Genomic DNA, 27,520 nt, shown 5'->3' with positions numbered 1-27,520 from the left:
AGTGATGATGCAGTCTATGATGGAAGCGGGCTAACTTGTTAGGAGGAGGATGAAAATCCACACCCCTTTCGTTTCTACACGACATCGTACCGGAACGCTAAATCGCTTTACGGTACGTCTTTGTCGGTAGGGTCCACCAGCCAGACCTGGACCAATTAAGAAAACCTCAATCGGCCCAGCGGGGATCGAACCCAGGACCTCCGTCTTGTAAATCCACCGCGCATACCACTACGCCACGGAGGCCGTCAAAATGCCGTGTTAATGATTATAAAAACGACTAGCAGACGACACGCGGTTTCACACGCGTAGTTCCCGTTCGTAGGGATGATGTAGCTTGTGAGTAGAATTCGTCACTTTACTGAAACTCTTCTGAATGCTGTATACGCCATCTATTACAGAATTATAGAACTAGTTAGCAACCGTGAATTACCACACAGTGGCCACTAGTTAGCCTCTATAATGCGTTTCAACCCTTCTCTAATAGATGTCGTTATATTAGAAAAAATGTACAGATAAGGGTACCTGCATACGGACAATAATTATATGCACGCTAAAGTTACACCAAAGGAAATCATAATCATCTGCCAATGTAGTCTAAAATCCCTCCTTAGCCGAGCATATGGAGCTTAAATCCACCACGCTAAGGGCTGAATTAAAAAGGTCTGATGGCGGACGAAGTCACGGGCGTCCGCTAGGTGTAAAATAAAAAATTATACACTCAAGATTAGTACAAACATTTATTGCCTATAATTTCTATAACTTGTATTGACTGGCTTACTTCTAATATTATAAAGAGGTAAAGTTTGTTGTAGGGGGTAATCTCTGGATCTACTGAACTGATTTTGAAAACTGATTTACCATTCGAAAGCTACATTATTTGTGAGTGATATAGGCTATATTTAGTCCCAGTATTCTCACGGAAACTATTTATTATTAATGCCATCCATAAACAGTATCGAGTATCCAATTAGTGTAGGAAGCTACTGCGATGCTTATGCCAGGGAAGGTGCAATTGGCACAGCTATAGCCGCCAGATATGATGCCAATGACCACGTGGCCAAGGTACATTGGCCCGCCAGAGTCGCCATGGCACGCGTCTTTGCCACCAACATCGAGGATTCCGGAACAAATCATGTTAGGCGTAACTGTGATTGGCCAGCTGAGTGTGGCGTATCTGCCAGCGCACAGCTGGTTGTTGATGGTGTAAACTGAAACCTCGCGGAGTATGTCTGATGTTGGACCAGCTTCCTGCCAGAGATAAGGATTATTAAATTAATTATAAAAAAAAATAACAGAGTTAATTTAGGTCACTACAAATAACTGAGCTTAGAACGTAGACACAGGAAGACGTAGACAGAGATGGAAGCGGAATAACTTGAAAGAGGTGCCTGGTACAAATTTATTCTACCCATTTGGCGGTCACCGTGACGGAGTGGTATGCGCGGTGGATTTACAAGGTCCTGGGTTCGATCCTCGGTTGGGCCGATTGAGAGTTTCTTAATTGGTCCAGGTCTGGCTGGTGGGAGGCTTCGACCGTGGCTAGTTACCACCCTACCGACAAAGACGTACCGCCAAGCGATTAAGCGTTCCGGTGTAGAAACCGAAAGGAGTGTGGATTTTCATCCTCCTCCTAACAAGTTAGCCCGCTTCCATCTTAGATTACATCATCACTTACCATCAGGTGAGATTGTAGTCAAGGGCTATAATGTAAAGAATAAAAAAAACCATACTTAATTTATGTCACTACAAATAACTGAGCTTAGAACGTAGACGAAGGAAGACGTAGAAAGAAATGGAAGCGGGCTAACTTTGAAGAGGTACTTGGTAAAAGTTTATTCTACCCATACCTACCTCAGACGTTTTATATACGTGACGTCGTACCGGAACGCTAAATAGCTTTTGCCAATTTAGAAAATATAACTTCATAAACTGACCTGGGGCTGAGGGACCCAGCACCTCTCTGTTGAGACCCACACCACTATCAAATGTGCTAGAGAGGTCGTCAAAAGTGTATGCGTATGTTACATTCTCTGTCTAGTGTCTACGTCAATGATATTACCACTACCTCCTGTATTTAGAACGTACACAGACAATCAATGAACAAACTGATCGGCGTATCGTTGTCAGTCAAAAAATACGTGATACTCGTAGTTGTATTGTACCTAGCAGCGGCGAAGAGTCCATACAGGCCGATTCCCGACGGGTTACCTTTAAAAAATCCATACATACATATTCATTATTGTAATTAATATAATATATGTATGGATGTATGGGAAACCTCAGTGTGTATCAAGCGGTATGAATATACCCACCGCTAGATTTGAATATTTCTTTACGATGGCCCACCTTTGTCAAAATTCCATCCTTCGCCATTGGTAATGGTCAACCAAAAGTTAGCTTTGCATTCGGTAACATTTCTTTATCTCTAAAAATTACATCCCTCCCCTTTGTTATATGCCATTTGTAATCAATACTTACAGCAATCCGCCCCCACCCTGCCAACACGACCCTTGTGTGATCTGGCACCACAAAGTTAGCAGACACGATGGACCCCTGTCGTATAGTCGGACTGTAGACCAACGGGGTCAACAACCTGACCACGCTGACGTCAGCCTCCAGCCCGTTGGTTCCGTAGGAGGGGTGTTTGACAGCTCTGTCAATGTAGACCACGCTTCCACCTCTGTTGCGGTAGGTGGCGCCAGCACGGATGCGACGGTATGGAAACTCCAGGTTCCTGGAAAGTAGGTTTAGGTAGTTCTGTCTGCTATCACTGTTTGTATCAGAAAAAAGAAGAAAGAAAAGAAAGAAAATATCTTTATTTTTAAGTAGGGCACATATTACAATAAGTATTAAATTCTAAATATACCTATAGCTTATAGCTAGACCAATAAAAAAGGACGCCCTACAATATGTGGCATAACCTAGAAAAAGGCCCCAACTCAGTATTTTGCCACATACTTCCTATATATAAAAAAGTAGTCAGCACTGACAGTATCACATTTTTAGTCTTGTGACTATGTGCCTAGTCATCATTATCAACCCATATTCGGCTCACTAAGTAGGCCACTAGGCTCACTAGGTAGGCCAAATAGTCTACCACGCTGGCCCAATGCGGATTGGCAGACTTCACACACGCAGATAAATAAGAAAATCTGGTATGCAGGTTTCCTCACGATGTTTTTCCTTCACCGTTTGGGACACAGGATTTGAACCCTCGTGATCGTATCATCATCATACAACAGTCTTGAGCCGCCAGCATCCAGCGGCTCCCTGCAACCCGCTTGATGTCCTCAGTCCAACTATTGGGGAGGTCGACTAACTCTGCGCTTTTCGGTGCGGGGTCGTCTTTCCAGCACTTTGGGACCCCAACGTCTATCGGCTCTTCGACTATATGCCCTGTCCATTAGCACTTCGCGACTCGCTGAGCTATATCAGTGACTTTGATTCGTCTGCGGATCTCCTCACGTACCATTCATTAAAGCATTGAGCAGCAGACACGATGAACCTCGACGTGAGGATGCAGCCAGCGCAGTTCTGTGACCAGGTGAAGGTGATCTGACTCAGCAGTTCCACTTGCACCATGGATGGATGGTGTTCTATGGAGGTTGGATGCCCGCCCACTATCCGTTTAGATGATAGAACCACTGCAATATGGAAGAATATCGTAAATACACCATACACCTGATCATTATCAACCCATAATCGGCTCACTGCTGAGCTCGAGTCTCCTCTTAGAATTAGAGGGGTTAGGCTAATTAGTTCACAACGCTGGCCCAATGCGGATTGGCAGACTTCACACACGCAGAGAATTAAGAAAATTCTCTGGTATGCAGGTTTCCTCACGATGTTTTCCTTCACCGTTAGAGACACGTGATATTTAAGTTCATATCCACTGGGCTATCACAGACATAGACCTGATGATCATCCATTATCAGCCTAATTTAACGGTCAGGACTCCCTTCTTAAAGGAGAGGGGATATGGAGCTTAGATCCACCACGCTGCTCCATTACGGATTGGCGGGCTTATGGTAGGCGTCCACATATCCGCATCGTCCATATCGGACGCATCACATCAAGCGGATTGTAGTATTCTTTATCCTGCGTCCACTGAGCTGAATCTACGGTAAAATGAGAATCCGTTGATGTACTGCGTCCGATACGTATAGAATGCGGATATGTTATGTGGATGCCTACTATTAGGGTGACAATGCTAGATTCATTAACGACCACTATCAGATGTTAATAGTAACAGTTTAACAGCTCAGGTGCGTAACACTACCAAGTTCCCGTCTGAGAATTATAACTGAAAATTTCTTAGAAGAAAACTCAGTAGCTAGACCCAGAGTTCAAACCCAGGACCTCGTGATCCAAAGGAATGTAGTCTAACCACTGGACGAGGTACGTACTGAAATAAAGTATATAAATTTAAATATTCCTGAAACAGTAGATTACCAATCTTATCAATTTCCAGAAGACTTCATACTATCTCAATATGATATTATTATTGCTTCCTAATTTAATATTTTTACAAGTATAATAAAATTTGCGTTGTAAAATGATAATAGATATTGCTACCGTCTATATAATAAGTTACCTACATTGTTTTTATAGATAGAGCGTCATTGAACAAAAAATATGTATTTCTAGTAGATATAAAAGTACAATTGAAAAGCCAAGCCAAATAAAAATATTTCTTTGTTATTTATTATATACTTCCCATGACTGGGTACTAGGTAGCCTTGTTACACGACACATAAAATTTATCTATACTAATATTATAGAGAGGAAAGATTTGATTGTCTGTTTGTTTACATTGAATAGACTCAGAAACTACTAAACCGATTTGAAAAATTCTTTTACTGTTGGGAAGCTATACTTACCGAGTGCTATAGGCTATATTTTATCCCCTTATTGCTACGGGAAATCGCGCGACACTTGCTAGTATTACTATAAATAAATAAATAATAATTATACCTCCAATATTTGAAGCGATTATTAACCACAATATCCTCATTTTGATACTCCCTATTCCAATACCAAAACACTTATATAACTTGCAAATTGCAATATACTCAGAAAATCAACTTTATCTGCTTAAATATACTTTATGTTGGCCATTTAAACAATTGCTGTCATATTGCCAGCTATAAATTATTTACTTTATCTGATATTTCGTTGTGTATATTTTATTGAGAAATATTTTCTCTCTAGCCTTCTAGATTCAGGTATTAACGAATATATAAAAATTTATAATCAAACTGAAATAAACCAACCGTTATAAATACGTAGATACAAATATGCCCAAGCTTCATTGGGTGTATTTTGTAAATATGTTTCGTTTTACTCAAAAAGTACGTCGTAGTGTTGGTCCACTGGTTAAATTGTTCTCTACTGATCATGATTCTACTTTCTTCTTCTTCCTTTCTGAGACTTTTCCGCACTTGGCCAATAAGGTTGATCGTTGTATGTTGGTCCATTAGGTACTGGTTCTCACACGGCGTTACTCCAGCCAACGAAGCTCGGTCCAGAAACGTAGCAGGCCGCCCAATGCCTTAAGGAGTGTTGCTGAGGAGCCAATGTGTGCTACGCGTTGTTCAGTTATTTCTGATTTCAGATTTTTTGGCTTAGCACGTATCTAGTGAAGAGAAAAAGACATAGTCAGCCAATAGCGGCAGAGTCCCAGTACCAGCTCTTTCATCCCAACGCAATGAAAGAGAGAGTGATATATTTCCGGTGCTATTGGTCTACATTTGTCTTTCTCTCGTCTCGAGACATGGTGCGTATCTAAGGCCTATTGCAGCCGCATAGGCTAGCGAAAGAGTTATGAATATTCTTAAAATTGTAGACTTAGCAGTAACTATCCAGAACTAGGTATTTGAAGGCCTCCGTGGCGCAGTGGTATGCGCGGTGGATTTACGGAGGTCCCCGGGGTTCGATCTCCGGCTGGTCAGATTGAGGTTTTCTTAATTGGTCCAGGTCTGGCTGGTGGGAGCATACCAGCAAAGACGTACCGCCAAGCGATTTAGCGTTCCGGTACGATGCCGTGTAGAAACCGAAAGGAGTGTGGATTTTCATTCTTCTCCTAACAAGTTAGCCCGCTTCCATCTTATATTGCATCATCACTTACCATCAGGAGATTGTAGTTAAGGGCTAACTTGTAAAGAATTAAAAAAAACTGCAACGATGTTTCTATAACACGCTACTGCGTGTTTCGAATTTACATCTCTCTCTCTATAGCACGATACTATAGAATGAGAAAAACAGAGGTGAATTCGAAACATGCACTTTCAAATTACAAAAACATTTTTACAGAATAGCGCTTACGTAAGTTAGTAGCGTGGTGACATCGTCTGTTTCCATGGCTACTTCGATGTTGGTTACATTTTAAGTTTGGAACTAAAATTCAAATTTGAATAAGCCGTGTTACAGTCCGACCTTATAAGACCTTGGCTGAGTTTTTTGTATGTTCTTCTCGGGACTAGGCGTGTTTGGAACCCACGTAACTTTAATTTTAAGTTTTTGACTTTAATTACCACCAATAAATCATGACATAACATGACATTTGACAAAGTGCTTGTAAAGTAAGCCTAATTCAAATAAATGAAATTTGAATTTGAATTTATAGGTGAAAAGTTCGTCGACGAATGTAAAATAGCGGAATCGCACTCCATCTCTGTCACAATGCACCAGAAATTAAAACTCCACAAAATTGTTCTTAAAATTAATCAGCTTTATTCTTATAAAAATCTTCTAAATATTTTATAACTAGGAAAATGAGACTATCTGGCAACATTGACAATCCATCCAGTGTAGGGTGATACAGCCGTTGCGTAGAGTTCACTTCCCAAGGTTCTGCAGCCGACGGTAATATTGCCAAGGAACCAAGGGCCGCCGATGTCACCGTTGTCTGTGACATTGCCACTCAACCGACCGGCGAGGATGCGAGGTTGAATGCCGACCGGTTGGTCGATGTTTACCGTAGTGATGGGCACGCTGGACAACGCTGTGAAGTTCTGTTGACAAAAATAGTACAAATTAATACTGGCGGGTGCAATTAAAAATCACCTTCAGAAAGTAAATTAACACTGGCAATTAAAAATCACCTCCATAATTGCCACCGAAAGTAATAGTTATGTATGCCACTGTCATGTAATGAGGGTTATTGTAGCACGAGTGATTTTTGTGCAATGAAACAAAGATGAATTGCACGATTGCAACAATAGTTAATTACGTGCGGTGGCACACAGTACTTTTTTTACGACCATAAAAAAAATGATTAAAAAATGTTGGTAAGTATGAGACACAGAAAACATATATACAAGTACAGAAGATTCACTCCGCAATGTCATTCAAATAAATAGCGACTCTCACTACGACACAATACGGCGCAATTCAGTTCTGACAAAATTATTAGCGAGCCGTTTCATTTACCTACAGCGCTTATCTTTATAAGATCTATTCAAACAGCGTTAGGGTTGTCAAAATACTTAATACTAGATTTAACGCGCGGCAATGTTCGCGTACTTTGTTGATAAAATAAAAAATGTGCGTACGCCATTGATGTTATGTGCCTCCAAAAAGTTATGTGTTGACGTATTGTTAGTTCAGAACAATACGTCGACACATAACTTTTTAAATATATTATAAGTAAATAATTGGCGTTGGTGGCGAAAGTGGGAGTCACACTCAGAAGTATCGTAAACTCAAATATTTGCATTAATTAAAAATTTTAAAGGATACTTGTAAAAACATATTGAGATTTTACGGAACGGAAATCAAGATCAAAATCATCTATACTTAGCATAATAAAATTGTTCTACTATTTGCCTGAGACCTTAACGCCTTGTCGTATTTATAAAGCAATCACGCAGTTGTATGTCAGCGACGATGTTTTTCAGTATAGAATTCACATTTATTAGTATGCATAGATAGGGTACCTTCTAATTATAAGGTATATTTTTTTTCTCCCTGCTTTTCAAGATTGGTTACCATTTGCTTTTTTCTTAGTTTAATCACGATTAACAACTATTAATGGATTTCCATTATGTACGCTACTTCTATCTGCTAGTCCCAAAATACATGCAACCTCGCCATTCTCCTATAATAAAAAAATAAACTTTGTGCTAACTTACACCAGGTATCTTCGCTCCCCAACCCACTTGGTTAACAAGCAAACCGGGGGGGATGTGGAAGCCCGAAGCGATGATAGCGCCCTGTTGGATGAGGTTGCCGAAGAACAGCGGACTGCGGAGCCGGACCACACTGATGTCATGCTCGATGGCGGTAGTGTTGGTGATGTTCTGCTGGTAGTGGACCGGGAAGTCTACGTAGATGATTTGGCCTCCCGTATTCCGGTTGTTGGCTCCAGCGCGGATACGCCGCGCGTATGGGTCGGGGTATGACCTGGATTGTACAACAGTTTTATTTTTTTTTTCTCGAACAGTGTCACGGGCCAATTTTCCAACTGGACCAAATTGTGCAGAGATATCTTGCAATTTTTAAAAAGGCGTTTAAATAACAACACATTTAGAGCGGTTTCAGACTAGCGCAATATGCGCGCGTATTAGCTCGTTTTTGGAAGCGCATGTGACGCGTTTAGGCGCGCCTTTTGGTACACGCAGCCCGAAGTAAATTTTAGAATGGAGCGAGATCCAATTATGGCGCCTCTCCTGTTTGCTCCTAATAATATATACCCATACCAATTGTGAGTGTAAGCTAAGTATAGAACATGAAGATCTCGACCATACTCTGGAGTGACCAACGTTCTTTACCATTTAGGCGTCCTCTAGGATTTGACGCCTGGACCGACTGCTCCGTTCGCCGTACAGACAGTTCGCTGTACAGACAGATAGACAGAAAATTTTACTGATTGCATTTTTGGCATCAGTATCGATCACTAATCACCCTAATAGTTATTTTGTAAATATATTTCATGTACAGAATTTACCTCTCTGCAGATTTATTATAAATATAGATATCTACGAGTACTTACGGTCCAAAGAAACAGGTAGTAGCAGATAGAATCCACCACGAAGTCAAGATAGAAGCAGCACAGTTCTGGGTCCACACCTCCCAGCCCCAGATGTTGAGGAACTCCACCTGCACTACCGAGGGGAACTGCTGCAGAGTCGTGACATTGGTGGTGCCGTTTAGTGCAAGATCAACCTGATCAAAATCCAACGCTGTCGTAGCACCTGCAAAAACAACAATGGAGTGAACATGGCTCAGTTTTTGGCGTAGTTTCGATGGCGCTATTTAACCTTCCGGCGTTTGTGTTTCTTGACACTTATAATTTAAACACCTTTAAAGCAAGAGTGGAATAGGTATCTTCTTGAAGAGCGCGCTCCTACTTAGACCACATTATTTCCATCAGGCATAATTGTAGTCAAGCGTGAATCTATATTTAATAAAAAAAAAATAGCATTATTTTTGTAACTTTACCTACCTAATTATGGTTGGTTAGCTTAATTTATTTACCATGGTTATTACAATCCGATCGTCGCGCCAAGAACCAACAAACTTGGCTTAGCTTAAACAATTTTTTAAAAACATTAAAAGCACAGCTTTCACTTAAGGCACGAAGGAAAGGAAGATGGAGTACCTTTTGAACCCTCATCTGGATTCTATAGTGGAAGCAGTTGATCCCGCTTGACACAATCAATATAATTTGAAAACAAATTCCTCCAAATACAGATTTAAAGACGCCTGCCACTTTTTCTAATTAATTCCAAATAATTGCGACACTTTCGACAATTATCCTCATATTTCAATCAATTAACACAAAACCTTATCATACCTAAAGCCGATCGGTCCTGCGCCTGATCTCTCACATCGGTCTGCCGTCCCATCGGACTATGCGAATGAGGGAATAGAGAGTGCACCTGTGCTTGCGCACACACTTGTGCATTATAATATCCTGCGTACATGTTTAATCTCAACATGAGATTGGCCGCCGTGGTCGGAAAATTCGGTCGGGAACATGTTAAAGAATGTACAATGACGAAGGTCTGGTCTAGTAAGAAAGTCTTAGTTTAATACTAGCCCGTGACTTCGTCCGCCCATAGACCTCTTTAATCCAGCCCTTACAGTAGTATCGCTGTAAAAATGGAGTAACTTCTCCCATTTTCCCAACATTTTCCTCCATTGCTCTGCTCCTTTTGACCGTGGCTTGATGAAAAGTATACTATAACCTGTCCAGGAATATGAAGAATAATTGTACCAAGTTTCGTTAAAATCCGTCGAGTAGTTTTTGTTTCTATAACGAACATACAGACAGACAGACGAAAATTTTACTGATAGCATTTTTGGCATCAGTATCGATCACTAATCAGCCCCTAATAGATATTTTGGAAATATATTTCATGTACAGAATTTACCTCTCTACAGATTTATTATAAGTATAGATGAATAGAAAGATTTTTCTTTACCTGTGAACAGGGCCAAACACAAAATGAAAATTGCTACCATTGTATGTACCTATCTAATAATGACTATTCAGAATGAACAAAATAAATGTTAGCTTATATACTGCTTGTTTTTATCACTTGTTATCTAAATATTATAATGTTAATACTTTATATCTTAAAATACAAATAATTGGGATTTGAATGTCGGTAACAGTTCTCCCAATGCAGACAGATAAGAATTCATGTGGATTAAGAAGAGATTAAAATGAAAAAAATACTCGAATTTTGAGAAATCCTAATAAAATAAAATTAAAAATAAATTTTAGTTTATCTACACTAATATTATATAGAAGTAATAATTGTTTTTTTGTTTGTTTTTACCTAATATAATAATTAGGAGGAAATACATTTTATTTATCTGCTTACAAAAGCAATGCCTACTTTTAAATATTGGATAGAAGCAGGCGTTACTTTGCGGAAGTTCATCATGATTATATAATGATTTATTTATTTTGCTATCATCCGCGAAAATTCGGCGAATCCATGCGACAACGTCACCCGACAAAATACTCTCTACGTACGTTTGACCCCGAAACCGGAGCATCCTCAGGAGATGTTGACTCTACAACGTGCAATTGCAAAGTCTTTAAAAGTAATAAATAAATCTATCAAATTTAATTTAAACAATATTAATTTCATAATAGAAGATTGATTTGGTAGATTAGACGATAGAAATTATAAATGGTTGTAATATAGATACTTTTTCCACTTTCAGCGGTGGAGAAAAAACTACAGTCTTTTTGGGAAATTTTTATTACTTTGGCTTACTGAAATCATCAGAAAACATGAGCGATTATTTAGGAGATTATAACATTTAAAATAAGTAAAAAATTAACTGCGCTTAGCTATCAACTCATCTACCTTATTTTAACCTGACGTGCTGGTTGAGTATTTCTGAAGTTAGTTTTTTTGGTTGCCCTAAACGTACCCACCGTTATTGAGATCTTATACTTAGTGGAGATACTGAACAACGTGCAAGGTATACTCCCTTATGTTCATCTGCACTCGAGTAACTACAAAAAACCCCTCTTTATCTCCCTTTCTATAAAACGAGAGTTACATGTGATTCTTACGATTTTCCCGCCAAACTTCTCTGATTTAATTATTATTTGTAGATCGGCGCGCGATTCGAAATTCAAATGGATTTTTTCGAAAGCCGTGTTATTCTCACTTCAATTTCAGTCATTTATTTATAGTAAGTGAAATTATGGTAGTTTTTGACGCAATGGAGAAACTTTAAATCCGTACAGTTTTTTTAGTGTTGGTCAACCCCCCACTAGGTAGACCGAAGACATCAAGCGGGTTGCCGGCAGCCGCTGGATGATGACGGCTCGAGACCGTTTTGTTTGGGAGTCCATGCAAGAGGCTTATGACCAGCCGTGGACGTCCATCGGCTGATAATGATGATGATGATGGATGATGATGATGATGATGATGATGAAGACGACGACGACGTCGACGACGATGATGGTGAAGATGACTTGGGATTTCATTTTGAAATCACAAACCGACACTTTTATTTACATATATTGATGGATATAGGCATTTCTTTTGTCTCTCATATTCAACCACGACTGGCAAAATATCAATATAATTATGTATTTCGAGTATATTATATTTCAAGAATATATTATCAAATATACTAACGTAATTGTACGATTAACGATTCATCATCATCATCATCGTCATCATCATATCAGCCGTTGGACGTCCACTGCTAGACATAGACCTTTTGTAGGTACTTTCAAACATCACGATACTGAACCACCTGCGTCCAGCGAATCCCTGCGACTCGCTTGATGTCGTCAGTCCACCTGGTGGTGAGTTACACGATTAATGTAACTTAAGTATACGTACGATTGACGTCTTTACTTAGGATAAGCCATCTTTGTATTAATGGCTTATTAAGCCGGGGATTCTAAAATTTCTCGAAGATTACTGAGAAAATGCTTTATCACTTCGGTATCGTTTTACCGTTTTCAGTGAAATGTAAAATAATTATCGCAGGCACAGGCAGCTAAATAGATATTAATTTTATTAAGTTGATAATTTTCTTTTTTTTTAAGAAATTTATAATATATTATATTATAATATATATATTTAAGAAATTTATAATATATTTCCTGTTATTTTATTTTTATAATAGGAAGTTAATTTAGTTAAATATTTTTAAATAGTGTTAATAAATAGTAATTAAAATGGAGAATAAATAGTTAAGAAATAATCAATATACTGAAAGTATATAGACCAATTTTGTAGAGGACAGAGGGGGATCTTCGTGGATCTGTCGCAGATCGCTCAAAAACGCGCCATCGCTCGCTCTAAGAGCGGTTTCAGACTAGCGTTTTATACGCGCGTATAAGCTCGTTTTTGAAAGCGCATTAAGGCGCGTATACGTGCGCCTTTTGGCACACGCTCAACTCGTACGAGTCTTGACGCGCTTCTAAGCACGTATAAATGCGAGCCGCGAGAGTCGAGCCCCTCTTCAGCAGATATGCTTTTTAACCGACTTCCAAAAAGGAGGAGGTTCTACGTTCGGCTGTATGTTTTTTTTTTTTTTTTTTATGTATGTCCAGCGATAATTCCGTCATTTGTGGACCGATTTTAAAAATTCTTTTTTTGTTTTGAAGGGTTTGATTCCAGAGTGGTCCCATTTTTTTCATGTCAGGATCTGATGATGGCATCCTGAAGAAATCGAGGGGAACTTTCGAAAATCGTAGGGACGGCTAGTACGTTTGTTAGTGTTTCCATAAGGTATTTTAAACCATTACAATTTTATGAAGGTCTGGAGTTGGCCTGATGATGGAGCCGATACACAGACGATGGAACTCGTCAACGATTTACAGCAGGTACCTTTTGTTTGGGCTTGATTTATTTGTATTGATGAGAACTTTCCACCTAGATGATTTGTGTCTGTATTAAGGGTCTGATGATGCAGACGAAGGACAGTTAAGAGAACTCCTCAACGGTTCACAGTAGCTACCTTGTGTTTGGACCTGATAAATTTGTATTGATGAGAACTTTCCACCTAGATGGGTTGTGACTGTATTAGGTGTCTGGTGATGAAGACGAAGGATAGTTAAGAGAACTCCTCGACGGTGCACAGTAGCCACCTTGTGTTTTGACTTGATAATTTTGTATTGATGAGAACTTTCCTCCTGGATATGTTGTGATTGTATTAGGGGTCTGGTAACGAAGATGAAGGAGAGTTAAGGGAACTCCTCGATGGTTCACAGTAGCTACCTTGTGTTTGGACTTGATAAATTTTATATTGATGAGAACTTTCCAACCATATGGATAGTGACTGCATAGGGGGTCTGGTGATGAAGACGGAGGACAGTCACCTTTCACGTTTTTCTGAATATTCATATTACGTGTGGATAAAGGGGGAGTGAAATTTTGTAAATGAGTTAAGGTAGTATTTTTAAAATTGGGATTGTAGGACTTAGATACTTATCATAAGAACATAACGTTTCAACTAATTGCTTATTAATTTTTGTTCACACTCAGTAGGTGAGCTAACACTAAAAATTAAAAAATAAAAATTTTAATAAAAAAAAATTCAACCGACTTCCAACTCAAAAATTAACCTAAACTAAAAAGCGAAAAATAACATCTTACCTATGTGGTACCTTCTGATCAGTTTGAAGGCGGTGCCAATCCAGTGTCATGTTTTAATTAAAGCCATTTCTGAAAGAACCACAGAAATTTTGTAATATAAACGGCTTAAATTAAAATATCACTGGCTTAGCACCGCCTTCAAACTGATCAGAAGGTAGCACATAGGTAAGATGTTATTTTTCGCTTTTTAGTTTAGGTTAATTTTTGAGTTGGAAGTCGGTTGAATTTTTTTTTATTAAAATTTTTCCTTAACACAGTGTATCTTTAAGCTCTAACTTTGATTTTAATATATTTAACAATACATCAAAAGTGCTCAAAGACATAAAGTATAAGTAATTATTGAATGGTTTGAAATCACATCGCAATACTGGTTAAATTGTCCAGTATTGATGCAACTATCAGTGACACCCATCTTTTTTTTCTTGTCTCAGTCGACGGCGAATAAATAACGCAAATAGTAATGTTTCTTTGTCAGAATCCATGTTGATACTGACACGACATCACCGGTTCGAGCGAACACGCCGAAATGTTCCCGTTTACGCGACTCCGGTTTTTTGAAGAGCGCGTGTGAGCTCGAATACTGAAACGACCGTATACGCGCAAAAAATACGCTAGTCTGATATCACTCTAAGTACGGTACTTTAGTGACGTTTCCAGAAATATTCAAGCAGAAAGCTAACTTTTGTATTTTTTTTTAAATTTTAGACAAGCTCTTTTATTTGATGTGTCACATGATGCAGTTATAATTTTTTTATGTTTTCCATCTTGCCCCCCAAAAGTGAGCCTCATATGAAAAAAAGTCATAATTCTGAAGCTTTTCGGAAATCTTCAAGTAAAAGCTAACTACTGTATTTTTTTTTAAATAGTGATATCATAAGGGTTCCATTTTTGTACTACGTACGTTCGGAACCCTAAAAATGGCTTCAATACCGTATAGAGCCCTCCAATAAAAAATTGATATCTTGATTACACAGAAGTGGATCTAATTCAGTTTTGTTATACAGATTGATAGTTTGTGATTTCTTATGAATTTGAAATTATAAATAGGATTTATATCTTTTTCATAATATACGTAATCCTTATACAATTGCGTTTAAAGATTTCTCGAAAAGCAGATTAAGGTAACGTAATAAATTATTAAACAATATATAAGCTTACAGTAACATATGACAAATCACATTTGGAAAAGTTCCTAACAGATACACACAATGGTAGCAATCTTCATTTTGAGTTTGGCCCTGTTCACAGGTAAAGAAAATTTGCTTAATTTTAAATACAAAAGATAAAATATTATATCATCATGATCAACCCATATTCGGCTCACTGCTGAGCTCGAGTCTCCTCTCGGAATGAGAGGGGTTAGTCAATAGTCTACCACGCTGGCCCAATGCGGATTGGCAGACTTCACACACGCAAAGAAAAATCTCTGGTATGCAGGTTTTCTCACGATGTTTTCCTTCACCGTTTGAGACAGGTGATATTTAATTTCTTAAAATGCACACAAGTGAAAAGTTGGAGGTGCATGCCCCGGACTGGATTTGAACCCACACCCTCCGGAATTGTAGGCAGTGGTCATCCACTGGGCTATCACGGCTCTAATAAATTTTATATACAAAATATAAAATAAAAAATACCTAAACAATTAATCTAAAAAATAATATCTAAACCAATAATTATTAAAAACAAATCCGTTGGTTAATTAACAAATGTGTGAAAATTATTACTCAATATAGTCCTCTATCTTAAAAAAAAAAAAAAATAAAAAAAATGGTTTTTAAAAATGCCGTAAAGTCTCATTATCTGGTGCAGTAAAGACGATCTGTATATATTATTTCTTTTCAATATAAGGTATTTATTAGTATATTTTGATATGTATTTTATTCAATATTGTAGGTATTTGTGTAATATTGTTTATGTATTAGGATGTAAATTATTTGTATGTATGTGTATTACTAATACTATGGTTATTTTTGTTTTACGCCACCTGCTGATGTCCTTAAGTTTTCCTAAACCGAAGGTTGCCTGGAAGAAATCGCTACTTAGCGATAAGGCCGCCTTTTGTATGCTGATCTCTTCCTAATTTGTTTTTTATTTCACTTGTTTTTGTCTTTGTGGTGTGCAAATAAAGTATATTTATCTTTATCTTTATCTTTATCTTTCAGTGAAAGTTTTATTAAAATCGGTTCAATCGTTTCACAGATTATCACGCATATACAGACAGACAAAATTTTAAAAAGTCTCGTCTAATTAACTAAGAGAAAATACAGTTATTTTGAATTTACAGACAGACTTCCATTTGATTTTTATGTCTGTAGTTTTCATTGTAAATTTTTTTACACCAATTATTTAAAACGTATAATGCTCAACGTAAATGTATTTAGATCATAGTATTTACCTACATTTTCATGAATAAAAATATCCCTCCATTCATTCTTGTGTACGTGATGTCAGCTATCACTCTATAGAGTATGTGATTTTATTTACGGGACACCCTGTATTTACTTCCCTCCCCCAAAAACGTTAGCTTTAGCGTTTTCAGATCTTTGCTTCCCCCTTTAAGGAGGGAGAGCCTGGCTCTGTAGGATAAGGATGATGATGTGTAGGTAAGGATTGTGGATGATTGTATTGGGTTTTTCCAGGCGCTACTTCAGCGGCGGATTTTGATCAGTATGATCTTGCACTAAACGGCACCAGCAACGTCACGGCTCTACACCAGTTCCCCTCAGTAGTGCAGGTGGAGTTCCTGGACTATTGGGGCTGGAACGTGTGGACCCAGAACTGCGCTGCTACTATCCTGACTTCAAGGTGGTTGCTATCTGCTGCTACGTGTTTCTCTGGACCGTAAGTATACTGAGAATTACTAGCGATTGACAGTTTCAGCCATTTTGTTTTTGTTACCGTGAGAATATGGGGATAAAAAATAGACTAAGTTCTATATTAGAACTGGTTTCCAAAGCTGCTCTAATAACATTTTATCAAATTTAGCTAGGCTGGGAGAATAACACGAGCAGAGGACGGGGAATGTTGATCAATTGTCAAGGAATTTCTTAACCCTACATCCTGTAAGTCACAAGTCCATGACTCTCCGCTCGGAGTTTACTCTACCACGCAATGGACCCGGCACGGTGAATCCATGGAATGCTAAGATCGTCTCACTCACTGATAGTGTAGTTTTGGATATGAAATAATTAAAAAAAAATGGTTAAGTAGTTTAAGCATGAAAGTGTAACAAACAAACAAACTCATATTGACATTTACGAGTTTTGTTGGTTAGAATAATTTCTTTACTTTCTCTTCTAATTCTTTACAAAAACAAACAGAGTTAGTACATCTATACTAATATTATAAAGCTGAAGAGTTTGTTTGTTTGATTGAACATGCTAATCTCAGGTACCGATTTGAAAAATTCTTTCAGTGTTAGATAGCCCATTTATCGAGGAAGGCTATAGGCTATATATTATCCTCGTATTTTTACGGAAACAGGAACCACGAACGACGGGTGAAACCGTGCGGCGTCAGTGTATAATATAAATATTATTACTAAATTATAATATATAAATGTACATTTCATAAAATAAACAATGGCAAACGCCGCAAAAAAGATGTCCCTGTGTACGAAATTATTCATCGCAATTGCTTCTACAAAATTGCTCTACTATTAGTACTTTTATAATTAAACAAAAAAAATAGTAAGCTACCCACATTTTGGGTAAAATTTTACAGGGAAGCGTTGCAAAGTGGGGTGGGCTATTGAAATGACGATAACAATGGCATTGGCACTTTGCAGGACCTATCCAAGCACGCGCTCGCGCCGAATCCGCGCTGGAGCTGTCTACCGTCATTTTGGAGGTCAGATCGTCGACGTGGACTTCGAGGTCAACTACCAGCGTAACGTGACCAACAAAACAGCCCTCATCTACGACATGAGCGTAGTGAGGCTCAGGAGCCCCCTGTTCTACAGCAACCTCGTCAGTCAGGGCGCTATCATCGCTTCGGGCTTCCAAATCCCAACCGGTTTGGTTGTTAATCAAGTGGGTTGGGGTCGGAAATATGTAAGTTTCCATTTATAACATACTAGCTGAAGCCGCGCGGTTTCACCTACGTGTTTACCGTTTCTGTAGGAATACGGGAATAATAGCCTTCCTCGATTAATGGGCTATATAACACTGAAAGAATTTTTCAAATCGGACCAGTAGTTCCTGAGATTAGCACGTTCAAACAAACAAACTACTCTTCATCTTTATAATATTAGTATAGATAAAAGTCATTTGTTCCATTGAAGTTTTGACTACCTCTCTGACGCAGTTGGTAATGTTATGATACTCAACAGAGAGAGCCTGGGTTTCCAGTTTGGGTCAAGTTAAGATTTTATAATTTCTAAATTGGCTTAGGTTTAAGCTACCGACAAAGACGTACCGCCAAGCGATTTAAAGTTCTGGTAATGCTAAATCGCTAGAGTCTGGCTACTGAAATTATAGACTGAAATTTCCAGCCAAATTAAAAAAAATATTTTCATTTTGTAAATACATTACCTATAAATAAGTATTAAACTCAGTTATTCCAATATTCGCATTATAATTTTCAGAATTTAATCCGTTTTTTTTTTAATTTGGCGGGTGATTTCAGCCTCTTTCATTAGCCAAACTCTAAGTCAAGTGCGAATGTCAGACATGCCAAATTCAGTTGTAACGCGTTACGTTACCAAGCAGGTACCCATTCATAAGAAGTTATTACTTCAAAAATGAATACCTATAGCCATCGAGCGTAGATGGGCCTCAAAGCGTCGCGGAATTGTCATTGGTTTCGCGCATTGAGTACGTCATCATTCGTAACACATTTCTCTTTATTCATGTTGTGGCTTGTATTTTTCACACTTCCAAAATAAACTTTTAGGTTTAAGGGATTAAAATAAAAAAAAACAGCAAATATTTCTTTAAATCCACGTCCACTCACAGCATGCGCTTGTTACGTACTAAGATAAGATGTGCGTGCACGTCTTTGGGTAATGACATAAAATTGTGCTTTTTTTAGTATGGAGGGGCCCATCTAACGATTTATATCGATGCCAATAGCACTTTGCGACGGGATAATCAATATTAATTTATTCGTTATTTGCTGTAGAACTCCTCCGAGTTGACCATTGCACCAGTCACAATCGGAGTCCGGCTTTACCCATCCAACGGCACCCATCCAACCATCCTCGTCGGACATCCGAGTGTTGGCGAAGTCAGCGGCGACATCGGAGGCCCTTGGTTCGTCGGCAACGTCTCCATAGCAGTCCTATCCGGGTTCAATACCAACGTCACTTGGACGGATTCCATCTACGCGACATCCATATCCTCTTTCACGAATTGGATAGTCAGCATTGCATCTACATAGATGCAATTTCTAATCAAGACTAAATAAAAATTTTGACATTTGATTGAATGTGTTTTGTATTTTATTTATAAACCCACGATGATACGGAATGAATAAATCAATTAATTGATAAATGAAGTAAATAATTATTATTTAAATGTACGTACCTAGAATCTAATTTTATTGTAATTTTTGGTAAATTTTCTTGATTTTGACACTTGACATTTCCAATAAATAAATATAGTTAATGACTGTACTTAGTACGGAGAGGGTACATCAGTTTGCGGTGAGAGGACGATTGTACAAACCAATGTCGCCACTAATCCCCAAAATTTTTAAGGATATATGTACGAGACGTAATAATAGAAGAACGAGAAGTGATAGCCCAGTGGATATGACCTCTGCTTTCTATTCGGAGGGCGTAAGTTCGAATCCGGTCCGGGGCATGCACCTTGTCAGCCTTTTCAGTTGTGTGTTCATTTTAAGAAATTAAATATCACGTGTCTCAAACGGTGAAGGAAAAATATCTTGAGGAAACCTGCATACCTGAGAATTTTCTTAATTCTCTAGGTGTGAAGTCTGCCAATCTGCATTTGGCCAGTATAGTGAGAGGAGACTCGTGTTCAACAATGAGCCGAATAGGGGTTGTTTATGATGTTAGGTACGATGTTATTTTTCGTTTTTTAGAGTAATGCATCTGTCATGGTTTTCGGAAAGTATTCATTGAACCTACTTGAAAAGTTGAACAGAAATTGAAATAGAGAATGTCATTCATCTTTTGTTATTAATATTCAAAAATCTATAAAAGGGAGCCGTGTGTAGTCTTGAGGGCTTTTTACTATCTCGGACTCCTGATGTGTTTTTGGTGGAAGTTTGGTTGTTGTGTAAATCAAATACATGTTACTTAACGCAGTTTCTGTTACGAACATATCAGCACAGAGGTTTGAATTGGTGAGCTATTGTTCAATTTATTATTGTGATTAGGCTAAAAGGGTTAAGATTAATGACGAGTATGCAAATAGGATAACATTGTAAGGTAAAATAAGGAAATAAAATACGTAATGTATTGGTCTTTAGTATTTTCATTTCACATCTTTGAAGTCGGTTATTTTTTTTTTGTTAAAATAATTTTATAGTCCATAATGTTTCACAAAAAATACACCAAAGAGGCAACTGGTCGAGTGGTTTAGGATCACAAGGTCCTTGGTCAGAATCTACAAAGTCCATGCGAATGGGTCGGGCTCTAATATACTGAGCTTTTCTATTTTCCAAGAAATTCTCAGTATTTTTTTTATTGTACAAAACAAAAAGTGTGACAGTTTGTATTTAGGTGCAAAATTAGCCACCCTCATAAACTTGACATTTTTGTGTGATGGCGAGTTCACTATTATGCTAATTATTTTAGTATAGGGTAGTTGACTCTTATCAAAAATCGGTTGTCAGTAAAGTCAGTTTACTGACGATCGTTGAACGTGACAACATTAAAGAAAATACTGATGGAATGGTTGCATTTTTCGAAAGAAAATGTTCGTTTTTTAACGAAAATAAAATTAAGCAAATTAATATGATAATCAATAATTACCAATAAAAAAATTACCCCATCTTGTTTCCTTAGTTTTTGTGAACAGTTTTTAAAATATTTAAATATATTAGACGCCATTTTTCTTGAATAGTATTGTAAATTACTGTTTTTGAATTTTGTATTTGGCTACGACACCGTCGAGTTCCGTGCGCTCTATCTGCCTCTATATTCGTTATCTTTGAGTCTAAGCTCCATATCGCCTTTCCTTGTAATGGGCCATTAAAATTGACTGATAACTGTGAATAATCTGCTTATTAATTAATGATGTTTAATACACGCCTCTGAAATACTAAGTCGATCGTGCTCTTGCAGGGGTTTTCGTCGTTGAATTCCTTACAACACATATAATGATCAGGGTCTAGTGGGAGTCTTCAATATTTTCACACTGTTACTATCGCGTTAACGTAAACGCGAATCTATATCGATTTGAAACAGTTGTGCAGTAGTGCCAATAGATGGCGCTGTTTCAATTCCTTAGAAATGCTCGTTTCAGTCAACGCGATCGTCACAGTATCAAACTGCCACTAGGCTCTGTAGCTGAAATTGATGTAAGTCCACAGTCTCCTCAATTTGGTCATTTTTTATTTACTTTAATAGTCATACATAATAAATACTTGCTGAAATATGGCGGCAATACATTGTATCTTTATTTCAATAAATAAAGATACAATTTTTTAATCTAGATAAGATATTATCGTTAGCTTATTTATCAATTTCATGAAAAAATAATTAGGAGCGGTCAAGGCCATTTGATTTGCTAGAAAAGATATTTAAATATTGATACATATTTAAATATTGATTTGTATGTATTTTTACCAGACTGCGTCAGAACTAGGTCGGTCTCTTAAATTCACAGCAACTCGTGTTTTTCGAAAACACTGTTAAATGTCAACTTTTTCAATTTATAGCGGAGATTTCCGTCGAAGTTATGGGTAAGGCTACTGGAGATATGATTATTAAAAATTACGTTTTGCTACTCCCATTTTATAATCTACTCAATCTACTCAAACCATATCACAAAGCTATTCATTCCTTCAGGTCGTTAGTAGTGTTCATGAGTACAATGATGCTTTTTAAATAGTTCCATGTCATTGGCTACAAGATATAATACGAGACAACTCTCCGAAATATATTTTGTAAAATACCGAGAGACTAGCAACCTTCCAACGATGACCAAGTTTTGTTAGAAGTTGAGTCTTCGTCTATGAGTTTCCTAGCTAGTAGCTGATAGTGCCAGTATTTTTTTTTAATTTGAACAAAAAATATAACACACTCTAGTTTAAACTGACTCAATTCCTTGAAGTTCTTTCAAAACCCACCAGGATAAATTTCATATCCCTAATGAATTTTTGTATAGTCGGTAAAAAGAAAATATAGTCATACTTAATATAGAAAAATAAGTTTATTGGACGTCTGAGAAATAAAAAATGCAGTGTTTAAAAAATTTATTTATAAAAATGTATCTTAAGCCTAATCTATCAATACCCTACCAGAGTTGTGGCAATTTATTACTTTATGGATGCACGTTATAAATGTTGGTTATCATAGTAACGACAGAAAATATAATGACATTACTATAATCTTTACTGCGAAAAATTTAAGCACGTATCTTTAATGTTGTCTGACAGTTGCAGATCTTAAGTAGAAAATTTACCCACTTGCTTATGGGAAGAAAAGGGGTTTAAAATAAATTTAGAATGTTAAAAAATGTATATTGCGAATTGGTTGCCAAAAAAACCGATAGTTAAACTGTTATTCACCATTTTTAACTATTAATAATGAATATGTCAAGACTTGTCTTAACGCGGTTTGGTTATTTCGGCAACCTTGCAATATAATTTTTAATAAACTAAATTTGATCTAAAACTCTTTTCATCCAATAAATACAATAAGTGAAGGTAGTTTCTAGCTTCGATCTCTTATTTGTTTTGCGGCGCGAGAGTATACTTTTACGATTTACATCATCTACCACCAGTTAGAAACGATATCAACAATCCATGCGGTGTACTGTGCGACATCGGCTGCTATGAGTCCTTTGTAAGCATCAATAGAGTTAACACCTCCACACATGCCAACAGCGACCCCGTTGAAGATCCATGGGCTGCCGACGTTATCGTTGCGTGCTATGCCGGTGGGGGGGATAGCGCAAATGATGTTGACGGTGGCGTTGAAGGCAGCGGAGAAAGTGCCGTCGCGACGAGCGCAGTTGGAGCGTTCAGCGGTTAGCACTTCTTGGTTGGTCAACGCTGTTTGCTGTAAAAGAAGTACCGAATCATTTCACCGCGGCTAGTTGCCTCGACTGGTGACAGAAGGGCTGGCTCATTTTTTGCGCAAAGGATCAGCCTGGCTGTCCAGCGTGGAAATGCAGCCAGTATTCTTGCCACCATTTCACGTGGGCATGATTTGTACAGTTATTAGGATAAGTTAGCTTAAGTTCCTTATTGTATACTTTCTCAAACAAGTTAGATGACATCATCATTATCAGCCAATTTTAATCATCCACTGCAAGGCCAGACCTCCCTCTTTATAGGACAGGTGATAATGTTAAATTCAACGATCACTATCATATTAATGATAGTGACTATGACGAGTTCACACGCTCCGATACACAAGGGTGTAAACTCCTCAACTCCAAGCTAAGCAATTTTTATAAAAAAGTTAGATAATTTCTAAATAAGACAGATATTGGAAAAATAAGCAAACAATCAACTGTGGAGATGGAGACAATGGAAATAATGGAGAACCCATTCACCAAATAGAAGAACAGTATAGATTCTATAATATAAGTTACATTTAGATAGAAATTCGAGGTGGACTCCACCGCGATTCCACGGCTCAAAGTCTCCAAGGCACAAGGAACAAATCCATTCTAATATTGTAAATGCAAATGTGGCTGTCTGTCGTAATTGAGGCTACAAAGGTTATATAAGGTTTAAGGTTTTAACCTCCTACCTACATCTTTACTACTCATAGTACGTAAGTAATATATCTCTGGTAGGCAGAAGGAAATAGATTAAGTATCAAATTAATATATTTTGGAAATAAATCATGGGCTTTCATGCCAAAGGAGTGGCGGTAGGCTACATAGGCAAGGTTCTCTTAATGTTATAATAAAACGGGCTCTTGCCACCATAAATATTCCTGCGCTAATCGAGCCGTCAGGAATAAGTCGGGATGATGACAAGAAACCTGATGGATTGACGCTGGTTACCTGGGAAATGGGGCGGGCCCTAATGTGGGACGCTACATGCGTTAACACATTAGCACCGTGTCAAATCAGGGAGACAGAATCAAGACCGGGAGTCGCAGCAGAAAAAGCTGAAACTGGTAAGGGGCTCAAGTATGCCTCTCTGCTAGTTACTTTGACAGAAGGGATGGCTTATTATTGGCGCAAAGGATCAATCTGGCTGTCCAGCGCGGAAATGCAGCCAGTATTTTTACCAACATTCCACTTGGGCATGATTTGTATATTTATTATTAGGATAAGTTAGGTTAAGTTCCTTATTGTATTCCTTGTCAATAAAAAAAGTATAAGTAAGTATCAAACAGAGCTTTGTAAAATAGCTTCTAAATTTTATAGTATAAGTGTTAAATTTACCTGACCGCGACCGAATCCAGGTTGCGATACTCTCAAGTTGTGTGGCATCCAGGATCCGGGGGACGCGATGGACGCTTGCTGGATGAGTGCGGTGTACACTATGGTCGTCATGGTTCTGATGACGCTCACATCTCCGGAGTAATCGTTGTTTGCCCAGTGGGGATGGAGCATTCTATCCTGGACGTAGTGTACGATGCCGCCAGTATTGGCGACGCTGGAACCAGCTCTTATGCGGCGGAACCGGGACTCGTAAGACCTGAGAATGTTTCAGCGAATGCTTCATAAAAAAACAACACCTTAGGAAGCTTTCCCTTAACTATTGGATCAAGTGATTCTTGAGACGCATATCGTAAGGAGTATTCTCACTCTGGTGCACTGATCATTGGTCTTGGCTTGGGTTGAGTACTCAAAATGTCCCGCAACGGAAGTACTAGGTTTTTTTTATAAAATTTTTAATTGTGTTTTGTATTATATGAGTTGACTTTTCGGCCTTCATAAAATGGTTGCTTGAGTGACTATTATAGGCTCTCGGTCTATTAAGAGATGTTGGTCCGACTACAGTAATTAATAAAACTGTAGCAGGTCAAATATACATATTTTGAAAGTTTTTGTTGGAGGGTATTATTTAATAGATACCTACTGAAGCCAAAAATGTATTTCTTTTGTGTTTGTTTGTCTGTACGTGATATTCTTAAATGAATTTAAATGAACTCTTGATCCAACAGTTAAGCGAAAGCTTCTTAAGGTGTTGGTCGAAGCTTTTCGCTATAAGACCATTGACTGAAACAACTATCGGAACAATAATAGTTGACTCAACATTCCACATGGCGGTAATCTCGTGAGCAAGGTCCAAGTATTTTGATACTTTATAGATACTAATAGGGGTTGAAAGTTTATATCCAGATTCACGAAGTCAGTTTAAAATATAAGTATAAAGTTTTAACAACCACTTACCATCCAGAGACACAGCTGCCAGCAGAGAGGATATGTCTGTTGTTGAGGATTATACCCGCGCACTCCTGCGACCAGTCGATGGTGGACCAGAACAAGTAGAACTCCACTTGGACCACTGAGGGGAACGATTGTAGCACGCCAATGTTCTGTGGCTGAGCCTGTCTACCGACGAGCACCTCATCGGCCGACGCGGCTCCTAGAAAGCAAAATAAATATGAAATCACGTATTACGACCGATCAAGAATAGGAGACGGAAGAGAAGATAAATCTATCCTACTTCGTACTAATATTATAAACGCGAAAGTTTGTATGGATGTTTGCATGTATGTTTGGATGTTTGGATGTTTGTTACTCTTTATCGCCGCTACTACTGAAGCGATTTGGCTAAAATTTGGAATGAAATGGTTTTTACTCTGGATTAACACATAGGCTACTTTTTATCCCGGAAAAATCCATGGTTCCCGAGGGATTTGTGAAAAACTAAATTCCACGCGGACGAAGTCGCGGGCGTCTGCTAGTACTTAGTGTAATAAAGCTGAAGATTTGGTTTGTTTGGTTGAACGCGCTAATCTCAGAAACTACTGGTCCGATTTGAAAACTTCTTTCAGTGTTACATAGCCCAATTATCGAGGAAGGCTGTGAGTTATTATATATTATCCCCGTATTCCTGCGGGAACAGGAACCACGGGGGTGAAACCGCGCGGCGTCAAATAGTAATTATATATTCTTAAATACAGTCTTTTGCCGTCTGTCTACCTGTACTTTATGTCGAAACAGTACTACTGAACAGATTTTTAAGTGGTTTTTACCAACGGTTATCATGATTCGCGAGGAATGTTTAGGTATAATATATCAAGAATTTGTTCAAGTATGAAGATAATAATTCCTGTCGGGATTCCCGCCCGCTCGGGAGCTTTCAAATAAAACGCTGCTATAACTTTTGCGTATTCCTCTTTTATAGATATACAAAAGAGTCAAAAAATCTCTATAATCGCTGCATAAAGACTTTGGCCTTAATAAAACTGCTATAAGTTCTTTAAGAGTGGAGAGATGGATTGTAATTTTTCCATTATAATTAAATTTTCTTCATCTTATTTAACATTCAAATACAAATTATAAAGTAACCTAAATTATTAACTTAAAACTTAGGCGTCATAGTATTTCTCTGAATTGATATCAACCATAGATTTAAAAGTCGGTACAGAGATATCAACAGGTAAAGTGCCAAGACTGGCAGTAATACCGATTTTCTTACCTAGATATTATAGGATCTAAATATGTGTCACAGGAGGCGTCAATTAATCGTTTTGTGATTTCTTTAATGAAACGAGTACTCGGACCCCACGGTCGACCCCAAAAGGCAAATATGTAATCTCTGACGGGATTAAATGGATGGGAGGTTATAAATTAATTTTAATGTAGCTCCTTGACCCTGCACCCCGTCCCACAAGTTGGGATTTGTGACTAGGAAACACGAAGGTATTAACTCCAAGTAGAGCCAGGGCTTTCTCTCTGTCACATGTTGGACCTACACGGTGAATGGTGGAATGCTAAGATATGCTTCCTTTTATTTACCGCATTTTTCATTTGTATCCACACAAAATTATAGAAAACACCTCAAGGCTATTAATCTAACATGGGGGTAGATCGAAAAACATATGAATACAACCTGCTATAAGCGCCACGCACAATATCCAGCGGAACATTTTGTCACTGTGAATTAACTCGCGGCAATGCACTTCCAATTGTACTAATTTAAATTATATACGCATCAAATAATACTTTATCTACCTATTATATAATTTGATATACAGAATGATTTATTATTTTTAATTCATCCAATTAAAATTAAATTACTCCTTCCCAGTCCAGAAGCTTATAGACGTCCTCCAATGCGACGGTAAATAGTTTTGGAGAGATTACATCTCCTTGATGTACTCC

The 27,520-nt window shown here is 38.0% G+C and overlaps 3 protein-coding genes across 3 annotated transcripts; 1 reads left to right on the top strand and 2 right to left on the bottom strand.

The window, feature by feature from the left end:
- Nucleotides 1-933: 933 nt before the first annotated feature.
- On the bottom strand, nt 934-10,467 carry LOC112043363 (trypsin, alkaline C-like). The gene is made up of 7 exons (XM_024078743.2): nt 10,428-10,467; nt 8,993-9,194; nt 8,133-8,403; nt 6,842-7,013; nt 3,470-3,644; nt 2,479-2,734; nt 934-1,248 (listed from the first exon to the last, which is right to left on the bottom strand). The coding sequence occupies exons 1-7, from the start codon at nt 10,465-10,467 to the stop codon at nt 934-936; spliced, it is 1,431 nt and encodes a 476-aa protein (XP_023934511.2).
- Nucleotides 10,468-15,295: 4,828 nt separating this feature from the next.
- Nucleotides 15,296-19,466, top strand: LOC112043360 (uncharacterized). Its single transcript, XM_024078741.2, has 4 exons — nt 15,296-15,335; nt 16,727-16,928; nt 17,875-18,118; nt 19,209-19,466. Exons 1-4 carry the CDS (start codon nt 15,296-15,298, stop codon nt 19,464-19,466), a joined length of 744 nt encoding a protein of 247 aa, XP_023934509.2.
- A 3,526-nt stretch (nt 19,467-22,992) lies between these two features.
- LOC112043359 (trypsin, alkaline C-like) lies at nt 22,993-26,401 on the bottom strand. The gene is made up of 4 exons (XM_052888273.1): nt 26,389-26,401; nt 25,580-25,775; nt 24,626-24,881; nt 22,993-23,280 (listed from the first exon to the last, which is right to left on the bottom strand). Exons 1-4 carry the CDS (start codon nt 26,399-26,401, stop codon nt 22,993-22,995), a joined length of 753 nt encoding a protein of 250 aa, XP_052744233.1.
- Between the last annotated feature and the right edge of the window lie 1,119 nt (nt 26,402-27,520).

Source organism: Bicyclus anynana, chromosome 22 (assembly GCF_947172395.1).
Source record: "Bicyclus anynana chromosome 22, ilBicAnyn1.1, whole genome shotgun sequence".
Lineage (NCBI taxonomy): Eukaryota > Metazoa > Arthropoda > Insecta > Lepidoptera > Nymphalidae > Bicyclus > Bicyclus anynana.
The sequence above is the reverse complement of the archived record's forward strand: the minus strand, read 5'-3'. Positions and strand labels throughout refer to the sequence as shown.

What these genes read in the sequence shown, in the direction of transcription:
- LOC112043359 (XM_052888273.1), bottom strand. An exon ending in GGCAGCTGTGTCTCTGGATG is followed by an intron (nt 24,882 to 25,579) that starts GTAAGTGGTTGT and finishes AAACATTCTCAG; the next exon opens with GTCTTACGAGTCCCGGTTCC. An exon ending in CTGGATTCGGTCGCGGTCAG is followed by an intron (nt 23,281 to 24,625) that starts GTAAATTTAACA and finishes CTTCTTTTACAG; the next exon opens with CAAACAGCGTTGACCAACCA.
- LOC112043360 (XM_024078741.2), top strand. Translation starts at nt 15,296, where the DNA reads ATGGTAGCAATCTTCATTTTGAGTTTGGCCCTGTTCACAG. An exon ending in GAGTTTGGCCCTGTTCACAG is followed by an intron (nt 15,336 to 16,726) that starts GTAAAGAAAATT and finishes GGGTTTTTCCAG; the next exon opens with GCGCTACTTCAGCGGCGGAT. An exon ending in CCGGTTTGGTTGTTAATCAA is followed by an intron (nt 18,119 to 19,208) that starts GTGGGTTGGGGT and finishes TATTTGCTGTAG; the next exon opens with AACTCCTCCGAGTTGACCAT.
- LOC112043363 (XM_024078743.2), bottom strand. Translation starts at nt 10,467, where the DNA reads ATGGTAGCAATTTTCATTTTGTGTTTGGCCCTGTTCACAG. An exon ending in GTGTTTGGCCCTGTTCACAG is followed by an intron (nt 9,195 to 10,427) that starts GTAAAGAAAAAT and finishes TTGTTTTTGCAG; the next exon opens with GTGCTACGACAGCGTTGGAT. An exon ending in CAGGGTGGGGGCGGATTGCT is followed by an intron (nt 1,249 to 2,478) that starts GTAAGTATTGAT and finishes TATCTCTGGCAG; the next exon opens with GAAGCTGGTCCAACATCAGA.